The following is a 12,854-nucleotide window of genomic DNA, read 5'->3' as shown; positions in this document are numbered from 1 at the left end:
TATAGATAATAGATAGATATAGATAATCTAGAAATAGATATAGATAGATATAGATAGATTAGATATAGAAAGATAGATATAGATTAGATATAGATATGATATAGATATAGATAGATAGATATAGATTAGATAATAGTTAAGATATAGATAGAATAATAGATAGATATAGATTATAGATAGAATAATAGAATATAGATAGATAGATAGATAGATATAGATAGATAGATATAGTAGATATAGAATAGATATAGATATAGATAGATAGATAGATATAGATAGATAGATAGAGTAGATATAGATAATAGAGAAGAATATAGAATAGATCATGATAGATATAGATAGATAAGATAGATATTAGATAGATAGATAGATAGAATATAGATAGATAGATATAGATAAGATAGATAGATATAGATCGATAGAATAGATAATAGATAGAATTCATAGATAGATTAGAATAGATAGAATCCCGATTAGATTAGATATAGATAGATAGAATAGGATAGATAAGATAGATAGATATAGATAGATAGATATAGATAAGATAAGATAGATAGATATAGATAGATAGATAGATAGATATAGATAGATAGATATAGATAGATATAGATAGATATAGATATAGATAGATAGATAGATATAGAGATAGATATGATAGATAGATTAGATAGATAGATAGAATAGATAGATAATAGACTAGATATAGATAGATAGGATAGATATAGATAGATATAGATAGGATAGATATAAGATAGATAAGATATAGATAGATAGATAGATAGATAAGATATAGATAATAGATAGATATAGATAGATATAGATAGATAGATATAGATAGATAGATATATGATAGATATAGATAGATAATAATATAGATAGATAGATTAGATATAGAATAGATAGAATAGATATAGATAGATAGATAGATAGATAGATAGATATAGATAGATATGATAGATAGATAGATGATAGATAATATAGATAGATAGATAGAGTATAGATAGAAATAGATAGATAGATATACGATAGATAGATAGATAGATATATAATAGATAGATAGATATAGATAGTAGATATAGGATAGATAGATAAGATATAGATATAGATAGATAGATAGATATAGGATAGTAGATAGATATAGAAGTAATAAGATAGATATAGATAGATAGATAGATAGAATAGATAGATAATATGATAGATAGATATAGATAGATAGATAGATATAGATAGATAGATTAGATAAGATAGATATACGAATAGATATAGATAGATAGATATAGGAGTAGATATAGATAGATAGATAGATAATAGATAGATAATAGAGATAATAGATATAGATATAGGATAGATAGATATAGATAGATAGTATATAGATAGATATAGATGATAGAATAAGTAGATAGATAGAGTATAGATAGATAGATATAGATAGATATAGATAATGATAGATATAGATTATGATAGAATAGATAGATAGATAGATATAGATAGATATAGATAGATATAGATATAGATAGATAGATAGATAAGATAGATAGATAGATATAGATGATAGATATATAGGATAGATATAGATAGATTAGATAGTATAGATATAGATAGAAATAGATATAGATAGATAGATAGATATATAGATATAGATAGAATAGATAGATAGATAGATAGATAGATAGATATAGATAGATATAGATAGATAGAATATAGATAGAATATAGAATAGATAATAGATAGATAGATATAGATAGATATAATAGATGTAGATAGATAGATATAGAATATAGATAGATATAGATAGATATAGATATAGATTAGATAGATAGATTAATAGATAGATAGATATAGACTAGATAGATAGATAGAATAGATAGATAGATATAGATAGATAGATATAGATATAGATAGATATAGAATAGAGATAGATAAAATAGATAGATAGATAGATTAGAATATAGATAGAGAAGATAGATATAGATAGATAGATAGATAAGATAGATATAGATAGATAGATATAGATGATATAGATAGATAGATATAGATAGATAGATATATAGATAGAATAGATTAGATAGATAGATATATAGATAGATATAGATAGATATAGATAGATATAGATAGATAGATATAGATAGATAGATAGATAGATATAGATATAGATAGATAGATAGATTATAGATAGATAGATAGATATAGATATAGATAGATATAGATAGATAGATAGATATAGATAGATAAGAGATAGATAGATAGATAGATAGATAGATAGATAGATATAGATAGATAGATATAGATAGATAGATATTAGAAGATATAGATATAGATAGATAGATAGATAGATAGATATATAGATATAGGATAGATAGATAGATATAGATAGATAGATAGATGATAGATAGATAAGATAGATAGATAGAGATATAGATAGTAGATAGATATAGATAGATAGATAGATATAGATAGATAGATATAGATAGATAGATAGAAGATATGATAGATAGATATAGATAGATAGATAGAGTAGATAGATTAGATATAGATAGATAGATATAGATAGATAGATAGATAGATAGATAGATATAGTATAGATATAGATAGATATAGATAGATAGATAGATAGATTACGATAGATAGATATGATAGATATAGATATAGATAGATATAGATAGATTAATAGATAGATAGATATAGATATGATAGATATAGATAGAATAATAGATAGATATAGATAGATATAGATATAGATAGATAGATAGATAATAGATATAGAGTATAGATAGATAGAAGATAATAGATAGATTAGTAGATATAGATAGATATAGATATAGATAGATATAGATAGATAGATATAGATAGATAGATAGATAGATAGATATAGATAGATAGATAGATATAGATAGATAGATATAGATAGATATAGATAGATATAGATAGATATAGATAGTAGATAGATAGATAGATAGATAGATAGATAGATATAGATAGATAGATAGAATAGATAGATATAGATAGATATAGATAGATATAGATATAGGATAGATATAGATAGATAATATAGATAGGATATAGATAGATATAGTAGTAGTATAGATAGATATAGATAGATATAGAGTATAGATAGATAGATAGATATAGATAGATAGATAGATAGAGATAGATAGATAATAGATATAGATAGATAGATAGATAGATATAGATAGATAGATAGATAGATAGATAATATAGATAGATAGATATAGATAGATATAGATAGATATAGATAGATATAGATAGATTATAGATAGATTATATATAGATAGATATAGAAGATAGTAGAATAGATAGATAGAAATATAGATAGATAGATAGATATAGATAGATAGATAGATAGATAGATATAGATAGATAAGATATATAGAATAGATATATATATATATAGATATATAGATAGATATATAGATATATAGATAGATATATAGATATATAGATAGATATATAGATAGATATATAGATATATAGATAGATATATAGATATATAGATAGATAATATAGATTATAGATAATATATAGATATATAGATATATAGATATATAGATAGATATATAGATATATAGATATATATATATAGATATATATATATAATTTTTTTTTTTTTTTTTTTTTTAAATAGTAGGGATACAGTGACTAATTTATTTACTGCAGTTGCCGATAACAAACAATATCTTGGACAGTCTATAATGGGTTAGAAAATAAAAATCAAAGACCCGATTGGTTGCTAGGGAAAACTGCACTTGTGCATATCAGGTCCTGTAGTCGTAAACGAGCCCTATAGACTTTATCAACTAGGTTTAAAATGGTTTATTCAGGTATGATTCCAGCTCCTGACTCCTGGGGCATATCCGCTGAGGACCTGTGAAATATCCTGCCGTTTCTCTAGGTCTTCATTTCTGTACAGCATGTGCTGCAAGATGGAGACACGAGTTTTCTGATAGATTTCCAGCGAGTGGAGGGTTTATAGGAAGCCACAGCCATTTACGATAGATAACAGCTGTTCCTCTCCTTTGTACCTTGCTGGGAGCTAATTAGTCCTGTCTCTCAGCAGTGCTTTAGCTTACACAATGTGGAGGAAAGGCAGGGCAAATGCAGTGGAAACTTTCAAGATGAAGGAATCGGGACAATTTGTGGTTTTTAGCGGTTTCCTATCAGTGCAGTGCTAAGAAAGAGCTAAAGCCAACACGCACTATAATGCTCTTAAATGAGAACATCCAAGCTTGTTTCAGAAAGATGAAAGGGCTTGGAGTTCTCTGTTGTGCTGCTTGAGTCTTGGGCCATAACTTAATAATGATGCTTTAGATGCCAGCAGCCTAAATGTGTAGTGGAAAGAGAATCTCTTGCAGAGCTTTTCAGGCTTTTTAGGTTCAAGGCCCCACTTAAATCGGTGCCATTGTAACACTGTTATTGTTTAACGAATTCGTTTTTACTCTCTTTTTTTCTCATTTTTAATTATTTAATTTCGATTTTCTGCAGTAGGAAAACGATGTTTGGGAATAATAGCTTTGTGAAAAAGAATTATTTTGTTTTTGCATCATAACAGGGGTAGGGTCACTTACATTTTAATGAAATAACCCTGCTATACCGTTCCATGAGTATCTATCTAGAACTGTAATTCAGCATTTACCCCTAACCTTTTCTATCTGGCGTTCAGAAGGGGCTTACAATACACGTCCTTTCTTGTAGGTCCAGTCCCACAGTTTGGATGTTAAACGGGAACTATTGCGAAAATGAAAATTTAATATACGCTTCGGCACACTGAAATAAGAGACTTTCTAAATACAATCTATTCAAATTTCTGTAGCATTTCTGAACTAATCAAGTTTATGTTCACTATTCCTCTCTCATTCTTTTCTCTTCATTCTGTCTTCATGCAGCAGTTGGGTGTCAGATAATCATTGACAGTTAGATCCAATATATCTTATAGGGGGGCTCCTTTTGCATAGAAGATGTATTGGAGCTCACTCTATTAAAATCACCAGACATCATGGGGCAAATTTACTAAAGGGCAAAGGGAGTAACGGTGGCGACGTCATTTCAGGACTTCGCCGATTTACTAACGGTCGCCGGCGTAAATTCGCTAGCGAAGGAGAGAGACTGTAGCACTACTTCGCACTAACGCCAGGCGAATTTTTCGCTCTGGCGAATGGACGTAACTACGCAAATTCACTAAGATGCGGATTTTACTGAACGTTACCTCTTGCGCCAGACTTGCCTTCGCCAGCTCAGACCAGGCAAAGTGCAATAGATTAGATAGGAGTTCCTCTAAAAAAAATTGGAAAAAGTCCCAAAAAATGCTGCGACTTTTCCGTTTTTCAGGGTGATAGGCTGCAAAAGATCGTAAATTTTTTCTAGGCTACCCGGTAGGGATGGGCGAATTTGACCCGTTTCGCATCGACAAAAATTCGCCGCCTGTAAAATGTCGCAGACGCCCATTAAAGTCTATGTGCGTCGAAAAAGTTTTTTCGTGCGGGGAAATTGTTTTGACGCGCGTCTTTTTTTTTTTTTTTGTGACGCAAGCCGCCATACAAGTCTATGGGCGTAATTTTTTCAGCGAAACGAGGCGAAAAAATGCGCCCATCCCTACTACCCGGCTTTCCCCCTACATTTCCTAACATATGTCACATAAACTATACACAGGCCTCGTGTAGGGCAATATAACAACTCTATTTTAGTTTATTAAGGTTCCCTGGCTTGTGTAGTATAATGTATTTGCTGCAACATATACATCCATTGAAATTTAACTTCCCACCATATACAAATTCGCGAACGCTAGTGCAATGTGAGCGAAGCCGTCTGTAAATTTCCGGAGGTTAGTAAATTTGCCCCCATGTTTCTCTACATGCAGGATTTGTGCAAAAGGCAGTTATTTTGTTAGATTTTGTTTGTACTGGAATCAGTTATTTGAGTGAGCTCTAATACATCTGCTAGGAAAGGAGCCCCCCTATAAGATATATTGGATCTAACTGCCAATAAATATCTGACACCCAACTGCTGCATGAAGACAGAATGAAGAGAGACAGATGCTGAGAGAGATAGTGAATATAAACCAAAACGATGCTGGATATTTAATTGATTGTATTTAGAAAGTTTCTTATTTCAGTATGAGGAAGCTTATAGTAAATTTTAATTTTTGCTTTAGTTCCCTTTAAGTACCTTTAAATAGATGTTATACACAAAGCGTTTTATTTAAAAATGTATTTATTTATTTGCAACATTTGTTCATTTGTGTATCTTCTTCTTAGTTCTACAGTCTTTGGAAGTCCTGCCTCTTGCGTTGCCACCTCAAATCCGACAGCTCTCTGAGGCAGAAAAACAAAGGATGGAGGATCACGAGGAGAATACGCTTCGGGAGTTGCGATTGTTCCTCAGGGACGTCACCAAACGGCTGGCCACCGACAAGCGCTTTAGCATCTTCAGCAAACCGGTGGATATTGAAGAGGTCTTGTTTCAGTAACGCGCACAATGAAGCGGATTTTACTAAGCCTGAAAAAAATCTATGCAAAATTCATTGTGGCCACGCCGGTATTTCAGCATGGGCATCCAATGCTGAAATATCAGTGACCCCCCCCCCTCCCCAAAAAGTAACTGTTTGAAAGCAGAAATTTCTGCCCCAACATAAAGTTTATCGTAATGAAAACACATCATTACTACCAACAGGCGTTTAAAGGGTCAGTTAATACTAAAAGGTTTTTTTTTAGCTGTCCGTCTTCGCGTTTTAACTCTCGGGCTGCTAGGCGCATTATTTAAATGCAAATGTGAATTGCAATAAACAAAAATAATACTGGAAAGAGATGCGATTTTCAGGATAGATTTCTGATTGCTGGGTTCACTGACCCTAGACACTTTAGTGTTTGAAGTTTTGCTTTGGAGAGGCAGGGATATAATTCAAAAACCATAAACACAAGAGGCTTATATACAGTAACTTCTATTTGCCACATAAAAAAGTTAATTTAAAGGTGAACTTCCACTTTTATGTGAGATACAGGATTCACAGATGTATAACGTCATGAGATGTTTTAGACAGGGTTTTGTCCGTATATAAAAACCAATGTCCATGACGTGCACATTTGCAGGAACTGAGATCCGAAAAAGCATTATTTTTGGCAGTACATCAGGCCACACTTGGCAATGGTGAATGTATTCAGCCCTCGCTGCCCTAAACATCTGACCTTGAGGTTTGGGTGGTTGTTACAGTGCTGTCTCCTGATTTGCTGATGTCTTCACACCTGTGCTGGTCATTAGCCTATGATTTTCACTTATGAGCAATAGACTTCAACTGATCTTTTAATTTATATCTAGTACATTATTTTACAATGTGCAGTATCACACACCATCAGAGGACATCTGATAAATTTTTCTCTAGATCAATGTCCCTGATGGCCCTTAGGTTATACAGGTATATCAGCATGGTGCTTCCCCCAGGCTGGGCTGTATACCCACTGGTACATTTACCTTTATCTAAGGTATGCTGGGTCTGCTTATACATCTTCATGGCCTAACAGCCCCAACTATACTTTTTACCATGCCATTCATTTGCACTAGCTTGATCCAATAGGGCCATGTTGGTCAGTTTAGTCACCTGCTGTGTTTTCAGTATGTGTAAACTGTGTGTTATTGTCTCTAGAGACAATGTATTTGGTTCTCTTTGCAAAAAAAAAACATGAATTTTGCTATTTGTAATTTGGTCTCTTGGCTTTTTTCTACAAAAAAACAAAAAACAAATATGAAGATATATGCAAAATGAAATTAATGTAAATTTAAATCTGGGGGGAATTGAGAATACTGGCAAGAGTTTCCGCTTCTGTGCATGCCCGTGCTTCCTAGGGCTACCACCTGACACCAAGAAGGAGACAGAGCAGGGTGCACAATGCAACACATTCACTCCAGGTTTCTTTATATAGGAATCAAACTGCAGTCTGGTTCATTCCAACATCTCAAGTCATCCCCTGGCATTCTAATTGAGGGGGGGGCAGCTTTTTGTTCCTTAAAGGAGAAGGAAAGGGTAAAATTAAGTAAGCTTTATCAGAAAGATCTATATAAATACACCAGTAAACCCTCAAAGTAATGCTGCTCTGAGTCCTCTGTCAAAAGAAACACCACATTTCTTTCCTTCTATTGTGTACTCATGGGCTTCTGTATCAGACTGCCTGTTTTCAGCTTAAACCTCCAGGGCTAGGGCTTGAGCATGCTCAGTTTGCTTCTCTCTCCCTCTCCCCCCTCCCTTCTCTGCTGTAATCTGAGCCCAGAGCTATGAGTGAGCAGGGAGAGACTCAGGCAGGAAGTGATGTCACACCAAGCAAAAATGCCAATAAATGCTTAGTTAGCTTTCCTTCTCCTTTAAACTAGGAATTTCCCCCGACTGCATTAAAATAGATTATAATACATGCCATTTGTTGCATCCGCCAATATCTAATGATGATAAAAATGAAAGTCAGTAACTTGAAAATGCAGAAGCGACTTCCATAGACCATAAACCTTATGCCTTCCATTGACTATTGAATGGCTATGATTTTGCCTCAGAAATTTTCAGTGATCAGATAATTCATCTGCTATTTGCATTAATGTCCATGGCAGCTAAATACAATGTATTTGATGTAAGAAAATTATCGACATGCTGTTAAACGTGTGTATGGAACACAACAGTCTCTTATGTGGACCCCATGTAGAAGAACTTGGGTGCCACAATCGCTTAATTTTGAACCGTAACAAATTTTTAGACCCCAGATTCACCCCTTGTTCAGTGATTACACGTGTGCAGTGCTCTTGAGTAACTTGGAGTCAGGTGGTGCTCAGAACAGTCTTGTCTGGTTAATCTTCTCTACCGTAAAACGGTAATACAGTGGTTCCTAAACCAACTCTAAGGGAAACCTTTGCATGCCGAGGTCGGCCTGGTATACACGGGTGATTAATCTAGTGATTTAGGCTAGCTTCATTGTAGGGGCAACATTCCTGGAGAACTCTCCAACCTGTTGTCCATTCCATTGCTCTTTGTAACAACTTCAGCCCCCAAACTATTCAGCTATCTGTGGTTAAAGGGGTTGTTCACCTTCCAAACACTTTTTTCAGTTCATTAGTTTTCAGATTATTCACCATAAACAAAGACTTTTTCTATCTTTTATTGTTACCATTATCCCAAAATTGAAATTTAAAGTTTAATCTTCCTGTCTCTAGATGCTCATGGATCACTGAGCTGAGACACCAAACTGTTCCAATTTGCTCCATTTAGTTGATACAATTAGTTGATACATTTCTCAGCGGTATCTCTGAAATATTCGCAACTATTGTATCAATTCTAACAGCTGCCTTTAATGAATAGAGAGATAACAAATATATCCACTAGATGTCGGCGACCCCCTCAGCACTGCTTTAGAAGGTGAAAATGAAACTTTACCCTTCAATATTAGAAAAACGGTTGCACGTAGAAAATAGAAAGTAATTGGAAAAAGTCTTTATTTCTGAAGAACAGTCTGAAACCAACTGAACTGAAAAAAAGTGTTTGAAGATGAACATCCCCTTTAAAGGGGATTGTAATGCCATGACAACTAAAGCTCTGCAGGTTGGTTACAACGGATATAAAGTGCAATTGGCTCCATCTATCCCTACTGTACCTATTGTCCCCCATTATTCTACCTACCACTGCTCCTCTGGGAACATTCCACTATGTGCAGTGCTCTGTCCTGATATGTGGACCCCCTACGAATGGCTCTTGTAGAAAATAGAATCGTTTATGATTAAGTATGCCACAGAACAATTTCAGCAAGAGAAAACGGGTATAGTAAAAAATTATGCACATAGTCTTGTATAAGATGAAACCCATGTAAACCACACATTATCCCAGCTAGGTCAAACAGGGCACATTTTAATTTCTATCTTAAATTAAACAGGATGGACTAGTATTGGGCATTGCACAGGTTCCTATTGGCTGGTTTGAATACCATTGTTCTAATAAATTGCACAGGATTTCCACTTAGTTTCAGCGCTACCAGCATTAAGCATCTGAGCATGTTGTGATTTACTATAGTCCCAGCTGCCCTATAAATCCCATTGTTTCAGACAAGCTCACGCCTTATGGCATACATGTAAGTACAATTTCCTACATCATTAAGTGGTATTAGTAAGAACAAATGCAATTTAAGCTTGATTAAACAGCATCTATTGCTTTTTAACCGCTCCAAATTCAGCCATTATTGTCCATAGTGCCTACAGTATAGAGGAATACAATACCCCTATTCTAAAGGTATAGTTATTCAGGGATCACTCATGCATTAACCCCTACTGTAAATGTTAAGGATATTAGAAGTCACTGAGGGGATGTTCTGTGACCATATAAAGGCACAAGGCTGCAGGCCGAGTTATACAGGGAACTCTGAGTATCACTCATATATTATAAGGGATAATGTACCCCCTACTGTAAATGATAAGGATATTAGAAGTCACTGAGGGGTTGTTCTGTGACCATATAAAGGCACAAGGCTGCAGGCCGAGTTATACAGGGAACTCTGAGTATCACTCATATATTATAAGGGATAATGTACCCCCTACTGTAAATGATAAGGATATTAGTAGTCACCGAGGGGTTGTTCTGTGACCATATAAAGGCACAAAGCTGCAGGCTGAGTTATACAGGGAACTCTGAGTATCACTCATGTATTATAAGGGATAATGTACCCCCTACTGTAAATGATAAGGATATTAGAAGTCACTGAGGGGTTGTTCTGTGACCATATAAAGGCACAAGGCTGCAGGCTGAGTTATACAGGGAACTCTGAGTATCACTCATGTATTATAAGGGATAATGTACCCCCTACTGTAAATGATAAGGATATTAGAAGTCACTGAGGGGTTCTGTGACCATATAAAGACACAAGGCTGCAGGCTGAGTTATACAGGGAACTCTGAGTATCACTCATGTATTATAAGGGATAATATACCCCCTACTGTAAATGATAAGGATATTAGAAGTCACTGAGGGGTTGTTCTGTGACCATATAAAGGCACAAGGCTGCAGGCTGAGTTATACAGGGAACTCTGAGTATCACTCATGTATTATAAGGGATAATGTACCCCCTACTGTAAATGATAAGGATATTAGAAGTCACTGAGGGGGTTGTTCTGTGACCATATAAAGACACAAGGCTGCAGGCTGAGTTATACAGGGAACTCGGAGTATCACTCGTATTATAATTTACAGTAGGGGTACATTATCCCTTTTAAGGACATTAGACATCAATGAGAAGTACTGTAACTGTATACAGGTATGAAGTCACAGGATGAGTGATATACAGTTTATAGAGCTCTGAGGAAATATCTGATAAAAAGGAGGTAAATTATTACTCTAAATGCACAAGTTTCAGTGTGTCCTTTCATAGTATTAAGCATTAATAATAAAAGAGGACATTCCAAAGCATTGCTTAAATGGAAATATGTTTTAGTTATTGAAGTCTTATGTATTATATACACTGTCCAAGATCAATAAAAGAAGTTGGTGCGGAAAATATTAAAAAAAATCTTAAATTAGGTAGAAAGACTAGACAGGTGGCTATATTAGGGCATGATGGCAACAGTAAAGGATAACCTGCCTAACCCGTGGCTCTTCAGTTATAATTTAATGCCCTGCCTTTTAGAAATAACTGAGAGCCACAAAGCATGCTTTGCTGCATGGATAAATAGCCCTGAGAGAGTATGATATGGCCTCGTTTGTGCTCTAATGCTGCTGGCTCTTGGTCAGCCATTTTGTTCTTCTAATAAAATGATGTCTGGCATCTTCACCTTTTAACCCTGCCCTGGCTTTGTGTTTTTTTGTTTTTTTTTTGCAGGTTTCGGATTACCTTGAAGTCATCAGAAATCCCATGGACCTTTCTACTATAATGATGAAGATAGATAAACACCGTTATCTGACAGCCCTGGATTTCCTGCAGGACATTGACCTTATCTGCAGCAATGCCTTGGAATACAATCCCGACAAAGAACCGGGAGGTAACGATACGCAGAGAGAAAGGACTCTTGCAATTATTATTTTGCTGCCTTTTCAGGCTCTATTGATTGGAAGCCTTTCTCTGCCAGAGGGGGAATGCGTTGAATAGAAGCTCATAATTACTGCTCACTGCCAGTCAAGAGAAATATATAGACACGTGCCATTTTTCCAATGGATAAAATAGTCACTGAAAGGCAACAAAAACTCCCCCACCCACATTAATGCACAATAGTTTTATTTAATTATTGAGTTCGGAGGAAGCCTACAAAATAAAACTAAATGGTGCTGGGAGATGCACAAGGGGTGTTTCTCTTCAGCCATTGATACTTTATTTTTATTTTTTTACTGGGAACACCAATGGCTGCTTCCCATTTTGCACTAAAGTGCGAGTTCCCACACTGTCCCTGTCTGACTTAAAGGGGAACAATCGCGAAAATTTGATATAAGCTTCGTCATACTGAAATAAGAAACTTTCTAAAGACAATCCATTAAAAATTCTGCAAATAATCAAGTTTATCTTCACTATCCCTCTCTCAGCACCTGTTTCTCTTTATTCTCTCCACTATTTTGTTTGTACTGGAAACCGTTATTTGAATGAGCTCTAATACATCTGATAGGAATGGAAGCCCCCTATAAGATATATTGGACATATATAAGATATATCTGACACCTAACTGCTGCATGAAGACTAGGGATGCACCGAATCCAGGATTCGGTTCGGGATTCGGCCAGGATTCTGCCTTTTTCAGCAGGATTCGGATTCGGCCGAATCCTTCTGCCCAGCCGAACCGAATCCTAATTTGCATATGCAAATTAGGGGCGGGAGGGAAATTGCATGACTTTTTGTCAGAAA

General features: G+C 34.5%; 1 protein-coding gene across 3 annotated transcripts in view; it reads left to right on the top strand.

Annotated features, from left to right (window-relative positions):
- atad2b.S (ATPase family, AAA domain containing 2B S homeolog) overlaps positions 1-12,854 on the top strand; it is a 106,847-nt gene that overhangs the window by 75,382 nt on the left and 18,611 nt on the right. For 2 of the 3 annotated variants that reach the window (XM_041565070.1, XM_041565069.1), the window contains exons 21-22: positions 6,270-6,466; positions 11,844-12,003. In XM_041565070.1, the coding sequence (XP_041421004.1) occupies positions 6,270-6,466; positions 11,844-12,003 (357 nt within the window). The remainder of the gene's footprint in view (positions 1-6,269; positions 6,467-11,843; positions 12,004-12,854) is intronic. The other variant, XM_041565071.1, reaches the window with a different exon arrangement.

This window comes from Xenopus laevis, chromosome 5S, assembly GCF_017654675.1.
Source record: "Xenopus laevis strain J_2021 chromosome 5S, Xenopus_laevis_v10.1, whole genome shotgun sequence".
In the NCBI taxonomy this organism is placed as follows: Eukaryota; Metazoa; Chordata; class Amphibia; order Anura; family Pipidae; genus Xenopus; species Xenopus laevis.
Note: the sequence above shows the minus strand (reverse complement) of the source record. Positions and strands in the feature narration are given on the sequence as shown.